The 26,051-nt window shown below is 46.7% G+C and overlaps 1 protein-coding gene across 3 annotated transcripts in view; it reads right to left on the reverse strand.

The window, feature by feature from the left end:
• Positions 1-6,378: 6,378 nt before the first annotated feature.
• Positions 6,379-26,051, reverse strand: part of TMX3 (thioredoxin related transmembrane protein 3) — a 34,342-nt gene continuing 14,669 nt past the window's right edge. For 2 of the 3 annotated variants that reach the window (XM_037145487.2, XM_053664253.1), the window contains 10 exons: positions 25,238-25,337; positions 24,524-24,601; positions 20,759-20,825; positions 19,720-19,818; positions 17,551-17,608; positions 17,313-17,366; positions 16,484-16,540; positions 12,617-12,746; positions 11,251-11,319; positions 6,379-9,881 (listed from right to left, as the gene is read on the reverse strand). In XM_037145487.2, coding sequence (XP_037001382.2) covers positions 9,621-9,881; positions 11,251-11,319; positions 12,617-12,746; positions 16,484-16,540; positions 17,313-17,366; positions 17,551-17,608; positions 19,720-19,818; positions 20,759-20,825; positions 24,524-24,601; positions 25,238-25,337 — 973 coding nt within the window. In that variant the 3' untranslated portion in view covers positions 6,379-9,620. Of the gene's footprint in view, positions 9,882-11,250; positions 11,320-12,616; positions 12,747-16,483; positions 16,541-17,311; positions 17,367-17,550; positions 17,609-19,719; positions 19,819-20,758; positions 20,826-24,523; positions 24,602-25,237; positions 25,338-26,051 lie in introns of those variants that run through there. The other variant, XM_053664254.1, reaches the window with a different exon arrangement.

Genomic DNA, 26,051 nt, shown 5'->3' on the forward strand with positions numbered 1-26,051 from the left:
GTTGAGAAAACCTCTGTCACTGGCCAAGTTAATAATCAGCTCTGCAGCCTGTCCGTGTACAACTCTGCGGAAAAAACACTGTTCTGTCCTTCAGCACAGAAGGTCCCTGTGCCGATAACGGACAGTAGGGAGGGCCTTTCTACTGGGCATGACAGGCTTCGTTTTGAGAAGCTGCTCCAGTTGCGCAAGGAACCAGAACATTAACAATGTATAATTCCAAGTTTTTGGAGCTGAGTCAATGGTTGGTCAGTGTAACCTTCTCACAATTTATTCTAAGATTGGTGAGATAAGTATTTGGTAAGATAAGTATTTTCTTACCTTCAACACTACCCCCCTAAAGGCAGGATTTCGGCAACTGCAGGTGGACAGGATAGAAGGCTCCGAGAAGCCCACCAACAACCACCCCAAAGGCATCATTCGACTCCAGGTTACATTATGCCTGAGGGTGGGCACAAGGAGGGCGGGGTGGTTGTCCGGGTTTCTTACAGTCTACTAGAATTTCCCATACAGAGCTCCCAGCTCAAGACCAACGGGGACCCCAGCATCTAACTCTTTCCTTTGTGTTCTCATTACCAGACATAGCATTTGGTGTAGAATGGATGCTGAATGCCGAGTAGTTAATTCAATTCAACTACCCACTTTATTCACAACATGGTTTTCAAATAAAGTCACTGGAACTGTCTTTTTTCTCTGTGTACCGTCACAGGCGAAGCCAGAAGCAGACACACAGACACAGCCCACACACCTGCTCTCGGTCGCACACTGATTCACCTCGAATTTAACTGCTGATACTGCTTTGTTCTCTCTTAAAGAACAAAACACTTCCTCAGCTGCTTCACCAACACCGGCCACCCACCTGGCCAGCTCTGGCCCACCACTCGGCAGGCCTCCCGCACTCGGGATTTGCCAAGTGCTGTACAAGTTTCATTCTCTCGGCTGCCGCACTTCTGATGAGTAACCATATTGCAAGGGTACTTCTGGTCGTGTCTGCGTCTATACATTACTCAGAGGGAGAAATAAAGGACTGGGTGGGATGTCCTTGCACAATATTAGTTTGACAGTTTTCCTCAGAGTATTCGTATTTCAACCAAGTGGAAAGCTTTGGAATATATAGTGCAATGCGAATTAAATCACTGTTATTTTCTTCACAATTTATACTTCTTATTACTCATGTGGAACTGCCAAGGCTGGTCCAGGGCGCTCAAGTTTCTGAAGCCAACTTCCTGCTGGATCAGAACTGTCAGTGAATCACTGACCTGATGAGGACCATTCAGAGTCTGTGACATCTTCTTTCTTCTTTTATTTCACATCATGGACTCTGGGTCCCTGGAGATAGTCATGTTTCATCTTCCATGAGAGACAGAATAAAAACCTGGGTGTAAGAGTGCACCATGTTTTGGGGAGTTTTCAGTAAGTGCACTTTCAGAAGTATAAGTTATGAATCATGCTGCCTTTAGCATCTTTAAGCATCTTTTGCGTATATAGACCTAGATTATAAATCAACTGATCTCAGGTGTTCAGAAGCAGTAAATGACACCATATTACCCGTGGTATTGACTGTTGTTTGTATAATACAGTATAATTCACCCTTCCTCTCCTCCTAAACGCCTCCCCGTGAACACTAACTCACTTAGAACCAGCCGCGCCGATTCATCACCTGCCTTCATTCTGTTCTGCGATCCTGATCGGGATGTCTTCCCATTTCCAACGCTCCTTTAAATTTCAACAGTCATTTCAGAGCCAGTCCTCACTCCCAGAGCCCACCCGACCACTGTCACACACACAGGTGTCTGCGGGGCTGACAGGAGAAGACCTGGGTGCCAGCCTCCTGGGATTGTCCCCTCCCCCCGTGACACATGTCACACACACTATTTCACAAGGCTAGACTCATTCGTAAAACGGAGTACATTTATTTCTCAAGCATACGATTATCCTAAAACAATTTAAAAAATGTAATCGCCCAAAGTGTGACGTGTTGTTTTTAAATTTCCACAAGCTACTATTCGTATCTGCAGCAGTTAAGTATCACATCGTTTCTGGTTTGTCTCACCTTCCAGCACATACTGAGAGCTTTGTGAGGCTTACCAACCTGTACAGTGGTTTTATCAGCTTCTGTGTGGCCCGGGGGACAGCGCTGGCCACACCCCGGATTCAGCACAATTAGATCATATACAGGTGATGGGTCCAGATAACTAAACAGACTAACAAGTGAGTGTAACTGGATGGATCTCATCTGACATCTCATCACCTCCTCCGAAGTGACTAAGGTGTGTGTGTCCCAGCTTTCTTTCTGGAACAAGTCATTGGAGGAGCAGAGAGGCAAACAAAATGGGCACAGTCAGCGATGGGAATGGAACCTAGTTTTAGGATAAAGCCGAGAGAAGACTGTCGAAGAGAAGAGTCAGCCAGCCCAGGGGGCAGAGGAATCGGAGGATGGACTGCCTGTGACGACGCCAAGTGCCTGCCTCACTTCGCCGAGTGCCACGGGGAGCCGTGGGCAAGCTGAGAGTATCGTATGAATACACTCACACACACATACACATATATGACAGTAATCAGACAATATTTAAATACTTCCCTGAAAAATTATAATGAATGTCTGCTTATATACTTGTTATCTACCAAGTTGAATGAAAGGGATGGAACTTTTGATCTATACTCATGGCTTTTGACATGATTTTTTTATTTATTACCAATAGCAGAAGGCTTTTTAAAATTTCCATGAACTGATTTTGTTCAAACTTGTCATGTGTGTCTTTGGTATTAAGCTTTTCATTTCACACAAAGCCATTCTGCATTGAAGTTATTTGGATACAACACATCTAAAAATCCAGGCACACTCCTGTACATTTTACCCGAAGGTACAGTGTATATGTTTCTACCATATGTGATAGTTTCAAAAACCTCCTGGTGTCTATTCAAGATTATCACAACGAAACAAGAATTTACTATGACGTTTTCTCCCCCAACATTTATTTTGCAACTTGTCAAACTGACATAAAAGTTCCAAGAATATTACCATCAGTGATCCCAAGGGAAGGGCACATGATTACTTGGAATCACCAATGGGAAACATTTAGTCATATTGGCTTTATCTGTTTGACTCTCTCAGTAGACAATGAGGTCTTTATGGCGTGTTTTTTTAAAAACCAGAACATAGAAGACTAAAGGCAGAGCAATCGACTGGGGATCCGGGCCAAAGCCATATCCCTTCTCCCTTCCTCACGGGCATCACTGCCCTGAAGCCTGGGGACTTGGGTTCCTCTCGTTTTCTTACTTTTATTCTCCAATCTGAAGTTACACAGTCCAGGTTCTTAGGGAAGAAAGTGCTTTTGGTCCCAGAGTTCAGTGAGCTGGAAAGGACTGTGCCTGATTCGAAGACGGTGCAGTAGAAACGCCCTCCTACACAACTGGGCTTTGGGCATTTTTATCTTTCATTTCCTTGGTCCCCATTTCCTACTTGGGACCCGTTACTGGTCACATGAAATCTTACTTTACATTAGGTAGTGTAGAAAAAAGAAGCAAAACAGGAGATGCACTTTTGTATTTTAAATTTCATTTTCTACACAAACGACTCACGAGGATGAAGCCAGAAGACTGAACTTTGGCTCCTCATGCCCCCCCTTGCTCCCCGCACCCCTCCGCCCCACCGCCGGGTGTCCCCGACGGCAAAGGCTGACCTAGGTCCCCGAGCCCCTGTTCACTCTCTGGAGGAACGCTGGTAGAATGAAAAGAGGTAAATCACCCCAGCTGGACATAACCTACTTTCTTGCTTTCAAAAATAAAAACCACTTTCCCGAAGCTGCCATGATGGGGCCACTGAGGCATATCACGACCTTGCAACGTATCTGACCTGTGAACGCTCACCAGGAAATCTCAGAAAACACAATCTCTCAAAGGCACTGGAACTTTTACTCCTAATCATCATTTAAACCACCACACACATCAAAATCAACTGCGGAGGCTTGTTTTTATCCTCGTTCTGGCTTCAAGCAGTTCATCCGAGACCGACCAGACCTGCTACGGTCTACCTGTATTTTTATAAATCATCCGAAGTGATTGATGCTCTTGTAATTCTGATAAGCACCACCGGTTAAGAATTCATGACTTTACCTGTAGTAATGACTAACACAGAGGCTAATGAGTTTAGACTGACATTTGCAAAAGAGCTACTAATTCACCTTTCCATGGTATTTAAAGGATGGAGAGTATCTGGTTACCTAAAATTTCCAGTTTTTGATCTCTAACCTATCTTAATTTTAATGATTACACAGATTCTGTGATTTTTAGATTCTATGTTAAATAATACGAAAATCTCCCATGTTAAAACAACATATTTCCAAAGCTTAGGACTCTTTCATGTTACTTATCTTTCTTGTCACTTAATCACTAAGCATTTAGATACTTTCAGAATGTGCATCTAAAATCTTCGACTAAAATAAAGTATATACTTTTGATTGTTTAAAACTCAGAAACTGTCAAATCTTAACATGCTAGTGATCAATACACCAGCATATAAATAAACTCAACTATTCACTCATTTGTTCTACAGATACTTACTGAACGCATACTTCACGTCAAGGAGTTTTGAAGAACTGGGAAGATGGCCCTGGAGGGTGGGGGACATGTCTCTGACCATTCAGAGCCTACGTTTAGAATTTGAAGAGATAGGGAGGCAGTAAGCAATTCATATATAAAGTCATTAAATGTGCTTATAAAAAGGCACTAAGGGGGCCGGGGAGAGCTGGAGGCTGGAGGTCTAAGTTAGACAGGAGGGTCAGTAAAGGTGTGAACGGGAAGGTGACGCAGAGTGAGAGTCACGAGGACCCACGGCGTGATCCTGGCCGGAGGGAAGTGCAGCCCACCTGGACCTACTGTGCCCCCCACACCACCCGCCCCCCTAACTGGCATCACAGCTGGACCTACCTGGCAGTTGCTACCAACCTCCCAGACGCCCGCAAGGGACAACCACTGGACACGTTGGAGAGGAGGTTGTTACTGACAGGCCTTGGTGCCCACGAGTCCCGCCTGGGGTGCACAGCAGGGTCCTGAGTCGAGAGGGCACCCCGGGCCTGGCCTGGGGTTCAGTGTTCATGGAGGTCGAGGGTGGCAGGCTCGGGTTTCACAGGCTCCCTCTTTACTGGTAAACTTAGGGCATGACGGTGGGCGGGAATTTAAAGCTCGGGAAAGAGAACAATCGCAAGCTGCCCACGTGATCAGTTACTGAATCCACCAAGATCCTGACACAAGTGATGACAGTGACGAACACAGGGATACTACATTCGTGGGAAAAACGTGAAAGAGTGAAAAACATCCTGTTTTTTCTTTACAGTTTCAGTGTTGCTGAACTGCTTCCTCCACCTAAGGAGATTAAAGCTGGACAAAAATGTACTCTGGTTTTGTTGTTGTCTTTGGAAAGGGAAGGGACGGTCGTCAACATGTGCACAGAGGATGGCCCTAGACTTTACCTTTAAGGCCTCACAGAATCTTGGTCTCGGAAGTGAACTTAATACTCCAGGGCTGCCCTGCCGTGTCCCAGCATTTCCGGTGTGGGGCCTCAACCCCCCCTGGGGTGGCCCCTCCTGTCTGGAGGCTCCTTTTGCTGAGTTCTCCCCTAACCTGAGGCTGAGTCAGCGACCTCACTTGGGCGAGCGAGGAAGCAAGGCCTGGGACCCAGGCACAGGGACACGGCCGCTCACAGGGCCGGGGACTCTCACACTCCTGTGGAATTCATTCGCAGTGGCACAGGCTCCGCCACTCTCCCCACAAGCGGCCCGTCCTCACCGACCCCCTGTGCATGTTCACAAGATGCGTGGGGTCGACTTTGTGGCCGTTGTTCCTGCACCGGAGCAATTCTGGTCAAGAGACATGCCCATGGTATAACACATGAAATATAAACTTAATACTTAACATTTGTGTGAAGTTTTGTTTTTTAAATAATAGACTCACCCCATTTGAAGCTAATTTAAAAAAAAATTTTGAGGTGTAAATTAGTATCTCGTGCCACAATGGCACAGTGAAAGGGAGAGGTGGCTGAGTCGTGTCCAAAATTGCTACTTAGCAGTTGATCAAGAGGTCAAAGCTAATGACTCTAACTTTAAATGCTGTAATTAATATTTTAACATAATCAGGCTTTAAAAAATGCAACAGGTACCAAACCTACGAATCTCGGGTTCTTTACGTGCAAGGGGATTAGATTAGAATGTCATGTCTCTCAGGTCTGTTCACACTCTAAAACTGTCTCTATAATTACAAACAACTCACAACTTAACAAAAGAGAAAAAGACGCTTTGTGGAAGATTAGTCTTAGCTGTCCTCTTTGCAGAGAGAATTATTCATGTCACCAAACAACAAAAGATAAACAGCAGAAATAAACAGTCACGTTTTCAATTAATTTATTTTAGAAAACAAAGGTTCACAACTGATGCCCTAAGGCAGGGTATCGAGATTCAGCTAATAATACAGCTTTCAGAAAACCTTTATACATTAGTCCAAAGTAGAAAATTGTTTGCCCGCTCTTGGACTCAGACTCATTCAGGAAAAAAATAGGTATTTATAAAAATAAAATGGCAAACTTAACCCCACCAGTTTACTGATAGTCTTTAACATTCTGCACTGGTTTACTTGGACAATTCTGCATAAGAACAGTTCAGTGATTTTTTCCCTGTCTTACCTCCATATCATAGTGAAGCAATGATGAAAACATTTAAATCACATTTGCACAATCAAAACAAACAATCCCCCCAAAATCCACTGAACAGAAACAATAGAGCTGATCGGTTACTCAGACAGACTCTTCCTTCAACCTGCAGGCATTTGGCTCCTAATGTGACTACAAAATCCTATGCCTGGAAGCAGATTTGTGAAGACAATGAGAACTCCAGATCTAATCCACCTCAAAGAAGTTTCAGGCGGCAGTGATACTGGCGAAATGTTAAAGTACACAACAAAATGAAGAAGGTTACAAACCGCAATGGGGTACACAGGTTGAATTGATTAAAAATACGTCCTTTCTCCCTCTGAAACATCTTTGAATATTGTCTGAGCTCCAGACTCAGCAAGAGCAAGCATGGAAGACTCTGAATGTTAGACATGAGCAGGAGAACTTGACTGCAGCTACCAGAGAAGGCAAGGGGGTCCCACAGACTGGAGGTACTCCCTCCGTGTAATCATGGCAAGATTCCTCTCCAAACTAGGGTGAGAATGTTCTTCTGCAAGATTCCTTCACAGATCTACCTTTATTTTGAAGTACTTTTTCCAGAAATAAAAAAGCATTCCTACTAAGCTCTCATAGCACACTGAAGGAAAAACATACCAGTGGGCAAAAATCTAAGTGTTTCGTGAAGAGTGTGACAATACCCTAAAGACGTGCAAAAAGCAAAATATAAATACGAAAAAGAAGGAATCAAATCATTCACTTACAAACCACTCACACATTTTGTTTTGCCAACAGACACACTATGAACATACAAGACTATGGGGCCACAGTCCAGTTGTGAAGAAGGTAACAAGAGACCGAGGCATTAAACCCCACAGAGACGAGAAAATTCCAGAAGACAAGGGCCGCTGGACTTGTGTTTGCTGATATACACTGAGCTTTAGCCTTTTTGCATGTCGTCCTGAGCTCTTTCCTTTGATGCTTGAGAAAAGACAAAACATGCAGCTGATGGGCATCTGACAGTGACAGACAGGAAGCAAAAGCAGTGACCTGTTCTACCATTTCCCGTGGACCCCCCAAAAGCACCCCTCCTTGCTCCATTGAGCGGATTCTACTGCAGCAGAATTAACAGCATTTACCTCTAATTTCCATTCAAGAGATTTCACTCTAGAATTTCCTGAAACTCCCTGCATCTGCGGATGTGTCTTGTTAAAAACAGTTCGGGGTGCCAAACCTTGAGAATGAGCCATGGCTCCATGCTAATTAAGTACACGGACCCAGGGACAGGATCGCCAACAACCCCACAGGAGCCAGGATGCGGTTTCAGTTCAGCTGTGCCCAGCACTGCGTCAGGAACAACCAGCGGCTGCCCGTGGGAGCAAAGCCTGAGACAACTTCAGTGCCAGGACCACAAATTCCTTATTTTTAAAGTGAATGAACATTTTTATTTTTATTTTTTGTTTGAAGATTTTATTTGTTTACCTTTAGGGAGAAAAAGAGGGAGAGAAAAAGAGGGAGAGAAACATCAATGTGTAGTTGCCTCTCGTGCACCCCTACTGGGGACCCGAACAGCAACCCAGGCATGTGCCCTGACTGGGAATTGAACCAGCGACCCTTTGGTTTGCAGGCCAGTGCTGAATCCACTAAAGCCACACCACCCAGGGCTGAACAAACATTTTTAAATGTTTACTAAAACTCTTCATATTGGATAACTCAACTACTCAATGACCAGTCACCTAAACAAAAGCCACCTAATAAAAATCCTAAACTTAGGTAAAACAAAGGCCTTGAAGATAAATAAGCTCATCTACAATAGGCATATCAAACTATTACTTACAAAGAACCACTTTTTTGCCTGACTTGGGATCGAACCACTGTCATTCCTTGGACAGAGGTGAACAGGCTGACAGACCTGGGAGGGTGGGGCAGGCAGGCTGACCCTCCTTCAGCGACCACGACTCTGCGGGCAGGCTGCCTGGGTCACGCATCATGCTCCGAGAACACAGCCGTGCCCATAACCCACATCACAGACGCATGCCAACACTGTCCACGTGTCCGTGTGCGTGCGCACGCACAGATGCATGTTGGACAGGTCACCGTGAAGCTGCCGTGCCAGAAACGTAACAGACTATGACATATGTAACTTTCCACAAAGCAGCCGGGCTGTTTATCGAAGGACATTTTCAGAAGAGACCTCATGACAGAAAGCGGGGAAATCAAGTGGGCTGTCCCGGCCCCAGCAGGGCAGGAGTGACAAAGCCCCTCCCCTCCTGAAGTGGCTTCGGGGACCCGGCGCAGGGCATGGTCTGAGACCCCTGCTCCAAGTGGGTCTGGTTATGTTGCAAAGATTAAACATAACACTATTTTTGCCAATACATAGGCCAATATGAAAATTTTATAATGCAACTAAGTATAAAGTTAAAAAGTAACATTTCCTCTCCTTTAAAAAATAAGAAAATAAAACGGCTATGCTCTATAAAACCAAATTTTTTAAATTTCATAGAATTAATTTGAGCTGTGGAAAAAGGTATTAGTTCTCCTTAAAGTGACTAGATTGTAAAGACGTAATTTTGTCCATATAAATTTTATCCAAAATACAAGAGGATAACGGTAGGAGGTGGAGGTCTTGCCTTTCTCTACCTAACACGTGTTTTCTCCCTGACTGACCGGCTTCCACACCCGCCCAGGACCCTCCCCGCCGTCACCAAGTTCAGACAGACACGGGCGCTCTGGCCTCGGTGCATGACGAGTGACATCTGCCGGGGGACTTCCGTGGGGTGCTTTCCGTGTCAGACGGGCAAGTCCTCCCTGCGCCAAACACCTCCACGTTTACGAAGAACTACTGTACTCCATGCAGCTGATAGAGGCGGAATACAAATACCTCGCCGTCCGCCGTAAAGACCATGATTAAGCGTCCGAATTCAATAAATAGACTCTTTAATAACTGAAATCCAGGGCAGTCTCAGTCCGTCTTCTTTTCCAGCACGTCCTTGGGCCCCTGCCCGGCGGGCCCTGGCGAGTGTCCGCCCCTCGGCTCCTGCTGCTCCCTGCTCTCCGCCGCCGCGTCCCCGCCTTCGAGCTCGCCCTTGGACACCTCATACCGTTCTTCGATGTAGCCTCCGTCCGTGTCGGCCGTGTAGATGCCATAGCACATGATACTGATGACACCCAGAGGCAGGCCGAAGAGAAAGCAGCCCATGACCGGAGAGCTCCTGAATATAGACTGCGGAGAGAGGAGGACCATCAGTGCCCGCAGAGGCCTTCACACGGGACGGCACAAAGGGGCTGCAGCCGCTCCGGCCCTCGTCCCCCTGCTGCACCGCCCGACCCGCAGTGCCCACGCGCCCTCAGTAACTGCCACGACACAGGTGTGGTAAGAGATGGGATTTTGTATTGTGGGGCCTACGTGCGCGCCTGTAACCAGCCACCAGCAGTAGACAGAGGCACCAAGTGCTTTACAGCCCTTGCTGACGACAACTGTCTCCCTCACCGGAGCCACCCAGGTCTCCGCGTGATGGCTCCCACGCCCAGCTGCAGGGGGTCGCGTCCTGGCTGCAGGAGCCCGCTCACCTCACCGAGAAGGCTGTCGTTTACCACAAGGAAGGCACACACACTCACTCTTCACACGCAGTTTAACACTTATCTCCTCAGCAGTGAAGCTACATCAACTTAGTAATGTCCCTCAATTTATACACTGTCTCCTCAACTCCCAGAAAAGGAAAAGCAATTTCCCTGGTTAGGTTTTCCAGCTACGATGCAGTCTACAGGCCGTGACTCTGACTCCTGAGAACCACGGAGACGCACGCAGAGCGGCACGCGTCGCTGTGGATCCAGAGGACAGAAGCTCACGGAACTCAGGAGTTTGAGGCAGAGACCTAAGCAGGAGTGAGAATGAGGCAGGGCGCCCCTCAGGCAGCACCTGAAGACCAAGGGGGACCCACTGTGGAGGGGTGCGCAGAGTGGGCCGGAGACAGGGAAGAGGAGAGGGGGCAGCCAGCGGAAGGCAGCGAGACAGCTGGCGAGGTGCTGAGGGCCCGCCTGTGCTGGTGCCCACAGGAAAGGAAAGGGGGTCGCTAATAAACCCAAGGGTGCAGGGAGAGAATCACGAGAACCAATTCCCACAGACAGGTTAGCTCTGATTCTGATGGCTGCTTGTGGGCCGAATGAATGGACATACCCACAGGGTAGCGCCACAGAGGCAACAAAAAGTTTAAGGCTCAAACCAAGTCGGGCAGGCCTCCGCTCTCACAGTGAGAAAGACTGCTCAGCAATCTCAGCAAGAAGGGTTCAGATCCAAGGCCTCAAAGGACGGATCAGTAGAGACTGAAAGACACTTGCAGGAAGGCTCCGAGTGACATTAACTGACCCTGAATTCCAGTCACTCACCAATCGTAGGATATGGAGTATCAGAGAAAACATTTCCACCTGATGAACATGATTTCTTACTGTAAATACAGACTTCTTGTTACCTTGCAAATTAAGATATTTTATCCAATCCTTTCAAATGTCAGATTTTACTCAGACATAAAGAACCTGTATTACCCAATACAGTGTCAGTTACCAACAAAATCAGACAAACTGTCACAACTCACCACGATAGTAGATTTGGCATCAAACACCATTCTTTTCAATCTCTGCAAAATGCTATCACCTCCTTGGGCCTTAAATTTAACAGGAAAAGACAATTACATTGTTATTTTTAGGACCATTATTTCATTTTTCTGTCACATGATCTAAAACCTGCTGGCCCAGGGTAGAGGACAGATTGCATCGAGCACCTGAAGAGCCGGCGGTGTTTCTCCCTGGCCCACCTTCCTCCTGCTCCCTGTGCGACCGCACACTCTCCCCGAGGAGCTCGCCCTCCCTGGCCGCCGCCCCTGGTCCAGGCCTGCCCGGTTTCCGAGCTGAATGACTGTTCAGCTCTGGACGCTGCAGGGCTATTTGCTACTGTGCATGGAACGTTTCCCTGAGGATGAAGCTCAAAAACAAAACAAAACAAACAAACAAACGCTGAAGGACGGACGGGCAGCAACAGAGAAATCCCCGGTGACAACCCATCGGACCCCTGGCGCCCAGCCCTCCCTGAAGCCTGCCCCATTTTGTGGATGTCTCAGCAATGCGAACCAGCGAGGCCTCTTTGCTGCTGCACAGTTCGCACTGGGTTTCACTAACCTACAAAAAGAAGGGCTCTCAGGCACACAAAAAATATTTGTGGAAACACACGTGGTTTCCACAAATATAAATTCCCTACTGTGTGACTTCCAAAGCAGAGACCCTTGCTACTCGGGGAGCCAACTTGCATACAGTCTGCGTGCAGTGGAGGGAAGTGTCCCAAAGTAACAGAATTCCACAGAGGCACAGACTTGTGTGTTCTTTCCCGCTTCAACCTACTGATGTGATGCTTCATGAGCCCCTGACATGAGTGGCAACAATATGAAAACACCGCAGTGAGACTTACAGAAAAAAAAGGGGAAGGTGAGACTATCGTTCATCATTTCTGAGAAATAGTCTACGGGATTCAGAAGTCTCCACTGTGGCTCTGACTCTCAGTATAAAGCTGGGGCCTCGTTCACAGGTTTCCTGGGATAACTGACCTGAATCCCATCACCCGACTGTGCCCTGGGCCCCAGGACGGTCTGAGAGCCCAGAAAGGCCACCCCCGGGCAGCTCTGCGTCCCCGAGCACCGTGCACCTGACTCTGATGCAGCCAGCAGGACCGTCCAATTCCTGCGACAACCAAACGTGCTCCCAAGTAACCCATGAGCAGCCTCTGCCACAGAAGAACCGTCCAGGTGTCAGAGAATGTGACCCTGTCTGCAAGGTGAGCAAAGCAAGGTATGGAGAGGACACCGGCACCCTCCCCAGGTGGTGGCTGACTCTCCCTTCTAGAACCAAAACCAAGAACCGCCTTCTCCTGCCCCGCCTCCCAGCATCCTCTGAATGCAGCGAGCAGCTTACTTCCACTGCGCCATCCAAAACGCCGTGGAAGAACCGGACCATGTCCTCGGTGTTCTCGATCTGCCTGTCCAGTAAAAAGTACTGTTGGTTTGAGGTGTTCAGTACAACCACAGTTGGGACTTTCACTTCACTGCAAATAGAAGAACAAAGAACTCAAAATACACATTAAACACAGATAACAAGCATTCTGATATTTATACAGTATATAAGTAACTGTGGTTACAAACAGAGAGCTACATTAATAGCTTTGCCTCCTTTTGCCTGCATGACGAAAATTTCAAATTTTGCATCAGTTTTAAAAAATAGCTAAACTGACATTATGTGAAGAACGTTCTAACGCACACTGAGAGGCAGCTGAGTTTTCGCATTATACTGAGGGATAAAAACTGAGATGTGCACAGTGTCGGTCTCTGGGTCCCATCACTCCTGGCCGTGGCCATGCTCTCACCCCCGTCGCTGTGGGGCCCACCACAGAGGAACGGTGCTGGGGGCCAGGATCTGAGTGGGGGAGCGTGGTCTCTACTTTCACACTGCTTGTGTTCACATCGGGGGCTTTCCTATAATTTGGTGTTTAAGCTTAATGCTATTCACTGACACACAAATAAAAGGTTTGGGGCCACCTACCTTGCCATGGAATTAAATGAAAAAGCTCAAGTTTAAGCATGCAGCGCAGTGCCTTGCATGTAACACGTGTGTGTGCAATAAGCTCCGCTCAAAATTCCCTAAACTCCCAGGACCCCTCAAGGCAGGGCGGGTGGGGCAAGGGCAGGTTCACAGTTGAGCATAGGGAAAATACTACAATAAGCAGTAAATAACAGTAAAACAAACCGGCACGCACTCACAACCGCAAACCCACTGCTGCCCACCCTGCGTGCCATCCCCACCCCCCAGCACCACGGCAACTACAGTACCACCGATGCATTGTTTCATTGGAATAGTTCGCTTTTTCCTTTCAAAGGCAGGTTTGGCACAGTCGTGAACAGTGTGTAATGCTGTCTGTCACCTACATGACGGTTCACAGTTAATTGTATGCCTATATGAAAGTGTTACATAAAAGGAGGACACTGCACAGTGAGTAACTGACAGCACTGATGACTACCCGTAAGTGACTCTGTCCCCACACCACACCCTTTTCCCAGGGAGGGAAACCTGCCATCTGACCCCTGATGCCTGGACACAGCCCTGAGGGTTGCTCAAGGGGAAGGCAGAAGGGACCCCAAGCAGATGTGCCTGCGGAGCCGAGCTCACCTCCCTGTGCTGTGACTGTGCAAGGACAACATGGCCAGGAAACTATCCCCCCAAGGTCAAGGGCACTAAAGCCACATGGAGCAGTCCAGAACCTAAATGGCAGTTTGGAGCCACAGCTCACTATGCCCAGCGGGTCAGCCCAGCCCAAACCAGGGAGAACTCGGAACCCTAAGCCGCTGGGTGCCCAGGACTCCACTGCCCAGAGCTCCTTACTCAGCAGTGGTAACCTGATGCATCAGTTACTTCCATTCGAATGGTAATGAAAGATGACACCTCGTTCTGTGTCCTCTTAATTATAGGCACAGAAACCATTTGCAAAAAATGTAATGGACCCAAAATTTGGTAGTATACTAGTTTTGAGAAACAATAAAATATGGTCAATGTTGCAATGTAATAACTTTCTATAATACGTATTTGCTGTAAGTTAAAAATATTTTAGGCATCAATACCTGTAAGATCCCACTTATCTGCCAATATTAATGTTGCTGAGTTAACAGCTTTGGAGCAAGAAAGAGCTGAAATTGAGAACTGAATCTCTAACTTACTTGTCGGCAGGCAACCTTTGGTACATTATTTAACTCCTTTGAGTTTCTTCTAAGAAATTTGAATCTCCTCCCATACATAAAGTGGAGATAGCAATAGCACTGACACCTTACCGGGCTACTACAAGAGTCAGAAAATACACACTGACTACTGAGTCCAGTGTGGGCTGCAATGACGTGCTCAGTAAATACTTCCAACTATTATTATACAACCGTAACTCTATGCCTTCTCTCTTCTCTTGGAAAAAAGTCAAACCCCAAAATATGAATGAGTAAAAACCTAACCACTGCAAACTAAAAGGGCCCGGTGGTAGAAATTCTTGTTGTTCTCTGACCACAACTGTTGCTCAAAAGTTTGACTATGTCACAACACATAACAGAAATAATGTGAAGGAATGTCCCCCCACTCTCACATTCTGAATGTCATCTTGGGTAAAGCAGTTGTTCACTGGACACAAACTGCTTTGGGCTTTCGCAAACACTGTTTGACTGAATCAATATACTGGCCTGCCTGGAAGGCTGTTATAAGAAATGGCTGTACCCAAGTCCCTGCTGTGTGTGTGTGTGTGTGTGTGTGTGTGCGTGTAGAATATCCTATTCCAAATACACTTCTATCACAAAGTGTCACCCGTTATGTGATTACACTCAGGTGTCTACAGTGTCGACCACACCCCTACAGGAGTGACGTTATAGGCAGAGACATGCAGATGGTTTTCTCCTTTGTACTGAGCATTAAAAATTCATGGCCCCATTTTTTCAAGTACCTTTAATAACTGTACAGACTCTTTATTTTATTTTCCTTTGTCTTGATTTCTTTCTTGTATATTATCCTGTACTTTTTGTCTCTGGTAAACCCTCTCGAATTGGAGTAAGAGGGATAAGCTGAATGTAAATGAAAACAACAAGTGATACTACTTTATGATTTTAGGCTTTTAACTGAAAATTACGAATGACCCTTTGAGTTTGTAAGTTTGGTTTTCTATGTCCCCACTGTGTTACCTGGAAACTGAAAGACGCTAATTTAGCCCAAGGCACTGCACTAATGAACGAAGGCGTTCGCTACACCTGTGCTACTGAGCACAGCGAGGGACTGACACAGCACCGTGCCCCCGACTGGCCCGGACGGGGTGCCTGTCTGCGGGGAGCTTGCCCCACCTCCACGGCTGGGGATCCTCTGCCAGTCCCCATGCTCCTAAGCAAGCACTTGCTGCCACCTCCTGGGTTTGGTGTTGTGCTCTGCAGGAAATAACCCTCTGCCCCCAGCCTGCAGCTAATTTCTCACTCTTTAGAACTGCTCTTCATTAGTGTCTCCGCTGGCAAGCGCTTCCTGAGGCCGTCCGCTTTAGGGGGCAGCAGGGTGGGGTGGGAATCGCCCTGGGTCCAGAGGCCTCTCACACACAGACCTGTCGTAATGACCCTGCAGTCTTACCCGCAGTCTTACCTGCGCACCACAAGCACCTGAAGACAGAGACTCTCACTCACTGACTTCTTGCATCCACAGTACCAAACACAGCCCATGACACACGGGGAACGTTCACTGAGCACCCACTGAGCTGAGCAGGCTCCTGTTCGGAACGTGCTCATTCAGCACAGGCGAGGCAAATGGTCCCGCACATGAACTTTATGAAGTGACAAACCGGAACTTCACGTCACCAATACAGTTGATGGAACTTTCACATTTTCCCTATAAAGTTACTTTAGTCTGTTAAATTCTTCTAGGATGGCAAGTAATTCTTAAATATTGAAAATTTTCTACTTAAATTTCTTCACTAAAACTGAACTTAAGGTAAAGTGTGTATGAAACAAAACTAAAATTTGTAAGTTTCTGAATATCCTCTTTTCAAAATAATGTAAATTATTAACTGACTTTGGAGACACTTTTTTAGTATAGAACAATGTGAAAGTTGTAAATACAGATTTGAACACTGAAGTGAAGTATTTAACGGGAGAGTGTCTGCATCAGCATCCACCAAATGTCTGCTCTGTCAGCTACCAGTCCTTCTGTCCGTCTGTCAGACACAGAAATTTGAAAACTGATAGAACTGATAGTGAAATCATTAAATCAGTGAGTACTTACTCCATCAGCAAGGAATTTATATATTCATTCCCATCCATATGTCCAAACTGAAAATCTCTAACCAACAACCATAGGGGAAAAAGAGAGAAAGAAAGCAGTATTTAACACAAAAAGAACTGAACTTGGTAAGCATGTAAACACTAAACATTTGACATACAAATCACATACAATAATGTAGAAGCGTGTATATTCCTCCAGGTTTTTGAGTTACAAATACATGTAAGTAAAGTTAAACCGATTCCCAGACCCCGTTTACACGTATTTAGAAGGCAGTGTGAGCCTCTCTGACTGAAACACGTTTGAGGACGGTCACGGTCTCTGAATCAGGACTGCTCAGAGGGTGCCCGCTCCACGTAGCAGGAGAGACAAGCACACCTCCCTGATGCCCCACTGGAAGATTCCACACAAAGGGAACAGTAATTAATGACGTGACATTTGTACTGACCATTTCTTACGTCAGCAGCACACAGAACGCTTAACTAAGATCACGGCAAACATATCACGAGTTTCTGTGTCCCGCCGCTCTCTGCGTCCCCGTGTGAGCGTCCGGTCCACCGGGCCTGTGCCTGCCCACACCGCTCCACCTCACACGCCTTGGCACGGCCACCCTCACCCCCAACCCCATCGAGGAGCAGGCGTGATGCCCGTTTGCTGCTGGGACGTGTGAACAAACCTCGAGTCCAGACAGTTCGTGTGGAAGGGCGACACGCTGTAGTTCCCTTCGGCTCGGACCCGCCGTGGAAAGGAGGAAGCCCCAGTACACCTGGTTCGCCACATGGCAAACCAGTTCAACAAAAAGGAAGGGACTGTCCCGAGTGCCAGCACCTACCTGTGGAACTGATCTCTGTAATCTCTGGCGACTTCCTGAATAACTGACTTCAATCTGCAGAAGAAAACACGGGAATATTTCACGTTTGCACTTGAGTCACGTGTCACAACTACTCAGTTCTAGTATCTGTTGCCGTATCTAATGCCGCAGGAAAGACGCCACGTTGGGTCCACCTGAAGCCATGCAAAGCCTGAACTAGGTGATATTGGAAGCTTAAAACTATTTCAAGGCACTGTACCTGGTATGTTCAACTGATGTGTTTTTCTCATCAATAACTGCAATAGCCACAAGCTTTCCTGAAATTAAGAATGACATGTAAATTCAATAACCCTCATTATACAAACCTGTCAATTACTGCTATAGCTGTGATCTGGGAATTAGTAAGCATTGCTTCCACAAGTTAATTTCAACAATCTTACACGTCATACTCAGGACAGCCAATCAGCAAGTCGACTCTAAGTAGTAAGTTCCCTCCCAACTCCCATCCCCAAGGTATAAACAACAGTGAATATTTCATTATGTGTATACAAAATCTGTGTTTTTTCACACAGCCCAAAATGATTCAGTGGTTTCTCAGAAGCAAAAACCCCTTCACCCCTCAGCTGGAAACGTCAGTTCGCAGTCATTTCCTCTCTTGAAATATTATTTCAGTTACTATTCAGCGCTTGGTTTCTGCTGTGCTTCTTCAATCCCCAGGGGCTTCAAGAGTGTGTTTAGTTTTGTTGTCCTGTTTTTCCTTTTTCAGAACGTCTACAGCACACAGAGCACCTTCCCCTGGGCCCACACAACCAGTTCTCACAGGTGACTCTCACAATGCCGAGCACCAAGCCGCACCCCAGCCCTGGGCTGGTTCCCCGGGGCCCAGTGGCGAGCAACACAGACTCGGCTCTGCACCTGTGGAGAGCAGCGCCAGCAGGGAAGGTAAACCCAGGAACACGTGTGCGGTCACATCCTCACAGTTCTGAAGGAACGCGACACGTGTTACAGAGCGTCAGCGTCAGTGAATGTAGTCTGAGGGTCAGTCAAAGATTTCCCTAAGGAAGCAACGCCCAGTCTCAGCTGGATGCACCAACATCAATTAGCTGTGCACTGCCATGCAAACGGAAGCAGGGAGGGGCGTTGAGACAAGGTACACAGGCCTTCGGGGCCCTGCAGAGTCGGTGAGGCTGCGGAGAGACTGAGCGGAACTGAGGGGCAGGCAGGCAGGGGTCGGGGGCTTCTGGGAAAGACACGAAGTGTCAGAGACACCGAGACTCAGGAGTCCGTGTGGTGCTCGGATGGGACGTGGCCATGACAGCAGGGACACAGCCGGACCGGACACCTGATCAGGGCGGTCACGGTGAACACACAGAGGGAACACTGGCCGCCATGGCACCTTCGTCCCGAGTGAATCTGCGAGACAGCTTAGCCGAGCAGAGCCAGAGCTGCCTGGTCCATGACCTGGAGGCCACGCTGTCTCCTGTGGTGACTACACTGGAAGCAAACGGCCGCATTCCTACACTCCCTGCCTCTTCCTGCACAGTGTCCACGTGCAGTCCAGTGCTGGGCCGACACACGCCTCCCTCGGAGCAGGAGCAGAGACAGAGACGCTGCCAGACGCGGCACGTGCACAGGGAGGACCAGCAGCAGCGCCAGCCTCCCTCCCGAGAGTCACAAAGCCAGGGCAGGGCCCACGGGGGCACTTCTGCCTCGTGGGCTTAGTCAGATCCCAGGGCAGGAAACCAGGAAGAGGAAGCTCTATGCCCATATTTGTTCTAAAAAACACCCAGCGTTTAGTTTTCCCATTCTCTTAATTGAAACTGGACTTCCATCCTATTCACTGTATGTTATGAAGGGGAACAAATGTGACAATGATTAGCAGGACTTATTTCTCATTTGCAATTCATTCCTTAAAACTTACACGGTCAGCTTCCCCAAATTTTTGCAGTTTGCGACTAGGAGACCGTAAAGTGAGCTCCATAGAGCTTTCACTTTTGCGTCTATACACACTGCTGTGCCCGTCGCTTTCGGTCACATAACTGCCAGAAACCAGGCCAGTCTGGGACCCACGTTCCCTCACAGGGTGAAGCTTTAAAGGTGGGGTGAGTCCCCCTCGGCTCCTGCTCCAAAAATCAGCTTCCTGAGGGTATCTGCCCGGCGGGCTGTTTCTCTTTGTGACCAGGCTCTCTTCTCTGCGGCTCTCGGCCCTGTCTGTCAGTCCTACCTAGCTCAGTCTGACCCACGGACACAGGTGTGTGCTCCGGTAACGGTAATGGAAATTCTCACGAGTGAGCACTGGCATTCAGGTCCACAGAAGAAATGAAATTATTACGTAGAACTTAAAATTCATTTGCTACAGAATCAGACTGAGGTGACCCATCGGGGAGAGATTCTGCCCGGTGACGGGGAGCTGTGTGTATGTTTGTACCCGTGTCTCCCAGTTCATACAAGAGGAAGCCGTCCACAGTCAGGTAACTCTGAAACCTCTCCCTGCTGATCCAAGATGACAGGTCACCGTCCTCGTACTCTGGAAAACAAGACAAAGTTGGTAATTACAGAATTATCAGAATGTCTGTGTGTTCTACTCTGGCAATGTGCATGAAATGCCAGGATCATAACCTTAACTTCATCTACTCCACTTACAGGGTGTGTGTTACACCAACACGGCACATGCGAGAGCTCTAGGGCACAGAACGACTCTTCCGAGTTTGCGGCACTGCCCTGCCGAGTACCATTTCAGAATCGAGGGAGTAGGTACTGGATAATGTCAAGGAATGACTGTTAATTTTGTTAGGTGCTATAATAGCATGTGGTTACTTAAACAAAAAAAGTCCAGCTTTTTAAGAGATGCAATAATGAAATGCAATCAGGTTTTCTTTTCGATACTTCAACAAAGAACAGAGCTCGCTGAAGCAAATGCGGGTACAGGCTTAGCCACAGTCTGCCCTGGGTGATGGGCAGGTTTGCAGGGACTGACTGCTCTGGGGTTCTGTTTACTATTAGTTATGTTAAGTGCAATAAAAATACTTTTAAAACAGACTGAACACTTGCTTCAAGGAGGAAGTGCTGAAGAGTAGCTACTCCTGTTGAGGAGGGAGAGAGGACGGCAGGGAAGGACACACCAGGTGTTGGTACTACTGTGTCTATCTCTTCACATTTTGGTGTGTCTGAAACGTACTTTTTACAAAGTAATCTTGGAATATTTTAAAGTAACACACAGAAATTGCATAAGATTCCTCTCTCAACAAGGCAAATGACCTGACCAAGAAAACCCCCAAAGGACCCAAAACAAAAAACACTGACAGGAAAAACTAAAGCTGCAGGGTAAGAAAAAGGGGCCACTCGTTTAACTGACCAATGGCAGCTGTACACAGCAGTTACACTCACTAGACAGTTCGCTGGCACCGGAGTCCCGAACAGGCATTTTCACGGAAAAACTCCCACCCGAGCTGAGCTCTGGAACTCACCGTCGTAAACGAAGTGAGTCCCGTCTTTGAAAACCAGCACGGCGGGCATCTCCCTCAGCGTCACGTACTGCAAAGATCAGACATGTAAGCAGTCTCATCACTGAAGACTGTTCAACTGGTAGCTACGATTGCAAAATTATTAAAGGATACCAGAAAGCTGAAAAAGCCTCACAGTAACAACATGGTTATGCACAGTTACAGAGAGAACCCTGAATCCCCCAAGTTCATCCAAGCACCGGGCGTGGTCTCTCTTCACATACCCACCTCCCACCGCGCCTGCTCACCTCGCATGGACTGTGGAATAGGCTCAGAGCTGACCACAGCCCGAGCTGTCCTGGGAAGTCAAGGATAAGAGCACTGTGAAGAGGCCCAAAGCCAGGGCCTAAGGTGTCACTCAGCACTGCCAGGTTTAAGTCCTCCCTGGCCACTCCTGGGCTGTGCGGGGAGGCCATCCCTTGGCCCAGGGAGTCAGCTTCCTCCTCTGAGGACTGAGCACACTGCACCCCACCTCCCCAGGGAGTTAGGAGGTGGGTCAGCTAACATACGTGAGATCAGGCTGGAATTGTCAAGTGCTTTACAAATGGGAACTTACAACGGTAATTAACAATAAGGGGTTCATTCAGAAGGTAGCTGCTTCTTACATGTGTGCTGTAATCATTTCAAAACAGTAAAATTATAGAAGGGAAATCAATATTAGAGCAAGAGAGATATAATCTGGGTATTACATGAGTGTGGTAATACTGAAAGTGTCAACAAACCAATACAGGAATCAGTAGGTAACTAGTAAAATAAGAATGAAAATAAAAAACGCTGTCCTGCAAAGACTGAGGAGGGGACAGGGCCTGTGTCAGGCAACACTGAGGGATCTGGCCACGTCACTGCTGAAGGGCAAGCGCTGCAGCGCCGTGACAATAGCTATTCCAGGGGCAGGTGAGACTCCGCCTTCAAGCACAGGGATGCCCCCGCTCCAAGTAACGCGCCCACCAGACCCTGAACCTCCCTCCTCTTTCCCTGTGTTCCTGTAAACTCCAATCTTCTGGGACAGTAAACTGTCTGCCTGACAATCTTCTCTATCCATCTTCAAATATCCCCAAGTCAGAACTGTCCTAATTCATCTATCTCTTTATCACACCTGTTGATGTTTTCATAGATACTAGTCGTAAAGCCAAGGAAGCTTCGGGCGACCACACATTAAAATTCAGAATATGCCAAGAATATAAAATCATGGGCTTTGTCCTTAGCCGAGAGTTCCTGATGGAAATAAAAATCCTATTATTCTGAAATGACTATTACTCTCTCCAGCAGTCTTTGGCAGCCACATACTCAGAACTAAAAAGGAGATGACAAGTATTTATATTTGTAGGAATAATTAAAGAAAGCTAAAAAATAACTGGTTGAGAAGGCTACTAATGAAAATAATACCTCACAACCACAAAGTCTGCCTGAGCAAGCGCTGCCTGTGCCCCCCGCCCCGCCCCCTCTCTCAGGGTCCCAGGTTACGGATCCGGATCCGGATCCGACAGGAGTGTCACTTGAGGACCAGCAGGGTGCGCGTAGGTGGTGCTGGGCCTGGGAGGCAGCCAGCCCTGCAGTGTACCCCAAGGGAAGCTGTGCGGAAAGCTTTGCAGACGCGGGGGCCACGGCAAGTTCCTGTTCTAATACAGGTCGCCCCCTGCGCTTAGCAGGCAAAGGTCTACTACAAGTTCTAGTTCTCGTCCATTCTAGGCCTTCCTATCACGTTAAGACATCCTAAGACATTCCAAAATAGTGGTTCGTTACCTTTTGAGGCATCTGCTTTAGAATCTGACGGCAAGTGTGGCTGATCTCCCATCCCACCCTCCCTCCCCATCAAAAGTAAGCGCACAGGCCCAGGCTGCTGCCAACTGCCCCGGAAACCCGACTGAGTAAACCCAAGAGCATCTGAGCTAACCGGAAGTGGTCGGAGCTTCCCAAGCTCAAAATCATTCTAGAGCAGTTATAAGACAAGCCTCTGTATACATGTCAAAGGAAGCATTAAATCTATACTCTAGGTAACTATGTAACCTTCTTAAAACAAAATCCTTAAACATTAAAATACGATAAACAAAAGGTAATCGAATGTGTAGTATGACATATCTTTGTGAAAAAAATGATTTAGATTTTCATAACTTATATTGATTACAAAGAAAAGCTTCCTTGATTTACTGGCCAAACTGCTCAGGTCCCCTTCTCAGTAAAACCTGACTGCAAGAAGTCAGTAGTTGGGGCTTCAAGTCCTCCCTGCCTTCTTGCAAACACCGCCAGTGAGGCGCTCTCCCCCAACTCTGGAATGTTTCTCCTAAAACCACCAACCTCCACGTGGACAAACATGGTCACTTGCCTCTACTCATCCAGATCACTCTGCGAGGTTCCTGCCTACTGGCCACTCCCACTGACTGGCGACTTCCTGTCACTTTCCTTTGCTACCCTCTGACCCCGGGCCCTCTTATTACTTTCTTACAAATCAGCATCGGTGTGTAAGGAGTTTCTTCACAGAGCCTTAACTCTAGACCCTACACCCAACTGTGTATTTGGTTGTTCTACCTGGATGCTGAATATGATGAATCAAGTTAGAGTAAACAATTCAAAACTGTCGATCATACGCCTCATTCCCCAACTTGTTCCTTCTGCAATCGCCTCAAGATCATAAAAACACCGCATCTTTCAGGTCTGTGGTTTGAAACCCAGGTGTTCAAACCAAAAACCTATGAGTCACCCTCGAGTTTTCCTTTTTCCTCCAGATCAGCAAGCTCAAACACTTCTACCTCCAAAGCACAACAACCCTTCCACTTCCCCCCAATTCTCTTACTCCCTTCCAAGCCCAAACTCCCTCTATCACTTCAAGAGTCCAACTGATCTCTGGATCTGCTCTCACCCGAGTCCAATTCACTCTGCACGAGGCACAGTCTTGTTCTTAAAGTGAGCCCGAGGCCAAGTCCTGCAGCAGCTCCAGCCGATTCCACACCTGCCTGTGACCCGGGGGCCTCCGAGGGTCTCTGCCTGCCTACTGGTTCCTCCCACTGCATTAAAACCTCAGCGGCCAACTGCTCTGTTCCCCCAGCACCCAGGAGTGCTTTGGTCCTGGGCATCTGCACTGTTCCCTGTTTCCGGTTCACTCTGGCCACAGATCCGTACATGGCTTCTTCATGTCACCGGAGTCCCAGTTCAAATGTTTTCTTCCCAGATGGACAGTTCCTGACCAATGCATCTGCATATCCCTACAATGACCTTGCTCCTCTATTTTTTACAGCAGTCTTGACAAACTGCTTACAGCCTCCTTTCCCAAGGACCACCTCTCAGTCCAAACACCTAACGGAGGACCTCGCCCGCAACACTAAAGGGAAGCCCAGGCCTCCAGCCCGGAGAGTGGGGCTCTGCCCCAAAGGGTCTGATGACCGGCCGCCCCCGGGACCTGCAGAGTGCAGGGCACATGGTTAGAGGACAGGAAGTGGCTGGTTCTCTACAGAGACACGTAAGTAAATCCACTATTTAAAAATCTATTAAGGGTATGAATATCACCTCTCACTACTGCTATGATTTTAAAGAGAAAAAAAGAAGTACTAATGTAATAATAATCTCTAAATGCTAGCAACCAAGTGATATTTGCTTATTTACAAGAAGCAATCATATCAGTAGAACAGGGCAAATATGTTTACTGTTTCCACACCTATCGCAGTTAATAAATCTTGTAGACAAAATCAAGTACTTTAAAAATAAAAGCTATTAAAATCTACTTTTAAATATTACCTCAGGAACCACATCCTCCGAGGCAGAAAAGAAGTATGTGTATACAATTAATTCTGAAGCAGCATCTATGTATTTCTCCTGTGAAAACACAAACAAAGGTGGTACCTTTAAACTCAAAATTCATTCCTCATTAAACAATCAGGACAAGGTCAAAGCATTCACTAGGTACTATCAATACAACCTGCTACCTTAAGTCCCTTCATGTGGAAAGATGAACTAAACTGTTTGTATGGCAAAAGACCATAACTAGGAGCTCCCATACTCCTCCAAATACAGTTTACTAAATGTAACAAAAGTTCAATTCATATTTATCAACGTGACTTAATGACCACAGGGAGAGGTGTGCATACACACAGACAAAACACACATAAAAGAATTTAAAACAATCATGTTTTTGCCTTTAAAAAATTTATACTCAAAATGCAGTGTGCGGCCTCAAAGGTTCCAAATACTAAAATGTTTAACCAGATCGGCAACAGAGGAAATAACAAGGTGGGTGACAGCTGCCCACTCTCTGTTCACTTTTGTTTCAGGAAGACAAACACCATGAAGGGCATATGAGACAGTATTTGTATTTTAAAAATACTTAGATTGAACTAAAGTATTTCCAACAAGAGTGAAATAAGTTTGAGGTCCTGGTGAAGTTTTGCCCATACAGAACATTCGATTGTAATACCTCTGTTGTTTTGGATTAAAAAAAAAATCATTTGATACCTTCAAGGGTGACTCTCCACCTATATAAACAAAAAACACACGATGTCTCCTCTGCACATGTTCAAACATTTGCTGACTTGGAAGCGGCCGAATCAGAGCTCTGTTCAAAAAAACACAAACAAAAAATGAACTTGTATTTGAACTAAAGGCAGACAACATCAATCCTATTAATATGATAGCCTATTATGTCTCAAGGTTCCAAGTTTAAACACTGTATTAACGGCACCTAAGTACATCACCCAACCCACATACATAAAACTACACCACATGGCCACTCCTACCCCCCATACAGTACCCACCTGTAATCCATCAGCTTAACAATGAGGTTGAAAATGCACCCCTTTAGAGAGTCCCAACTTAGCAAATATTTTGAGAGGTGAGAACATTCATTTAGCGTCCTCAGCCAAAACAAAACAATCCACATGAGAATTGTCTTTTTTTCCCCAAAAGATCATTCACACAAACACACCGTGAAATACTATCCCAGGAGTTTATGATACTATATTAAGGATATTTATACCTTATGCTGCCTATTTAAATGCTACATAGTTTTAAAATACCTTATTGAGGTTAAAACCTAAATTTTTCATAAGTATGTTATTCTTTTCAGGAAAAATAGAATGAAAAATGGCAACCAGAACAGTACATAAGAAACTCAGAAATGGAAAACAAAATAGTACAAAGACTTTATTATATAAGCATATTTCAAACCAGCAAGACTGAGAAATAAACTACATCGAAGGTTATTACAAAACATACCACTTACCAATTATTAAAAACTAAACAAAGAGGCAGTCTTTTATTAAACGTGACC

Source organism: Artibeus jamaicensis, unplaced genomic scaffold (genome assembly GCF_021234435.1).
Source record: "Artibeus jamaicensis isolate MK-2021 breed Jamaican fruit bat unplaced genomic scaffold, CSHL_Jam_final contig_354, whole genome shotgun sequence".
In the NCBI taxonomy this organism is placed as follows: domain Eukaryota; kingdom Metazoa; phylum Chordata; class Mammalia; order Chiroptera; family Phyllostomidae; genus Artibeus; species Artibeus jamaicensis.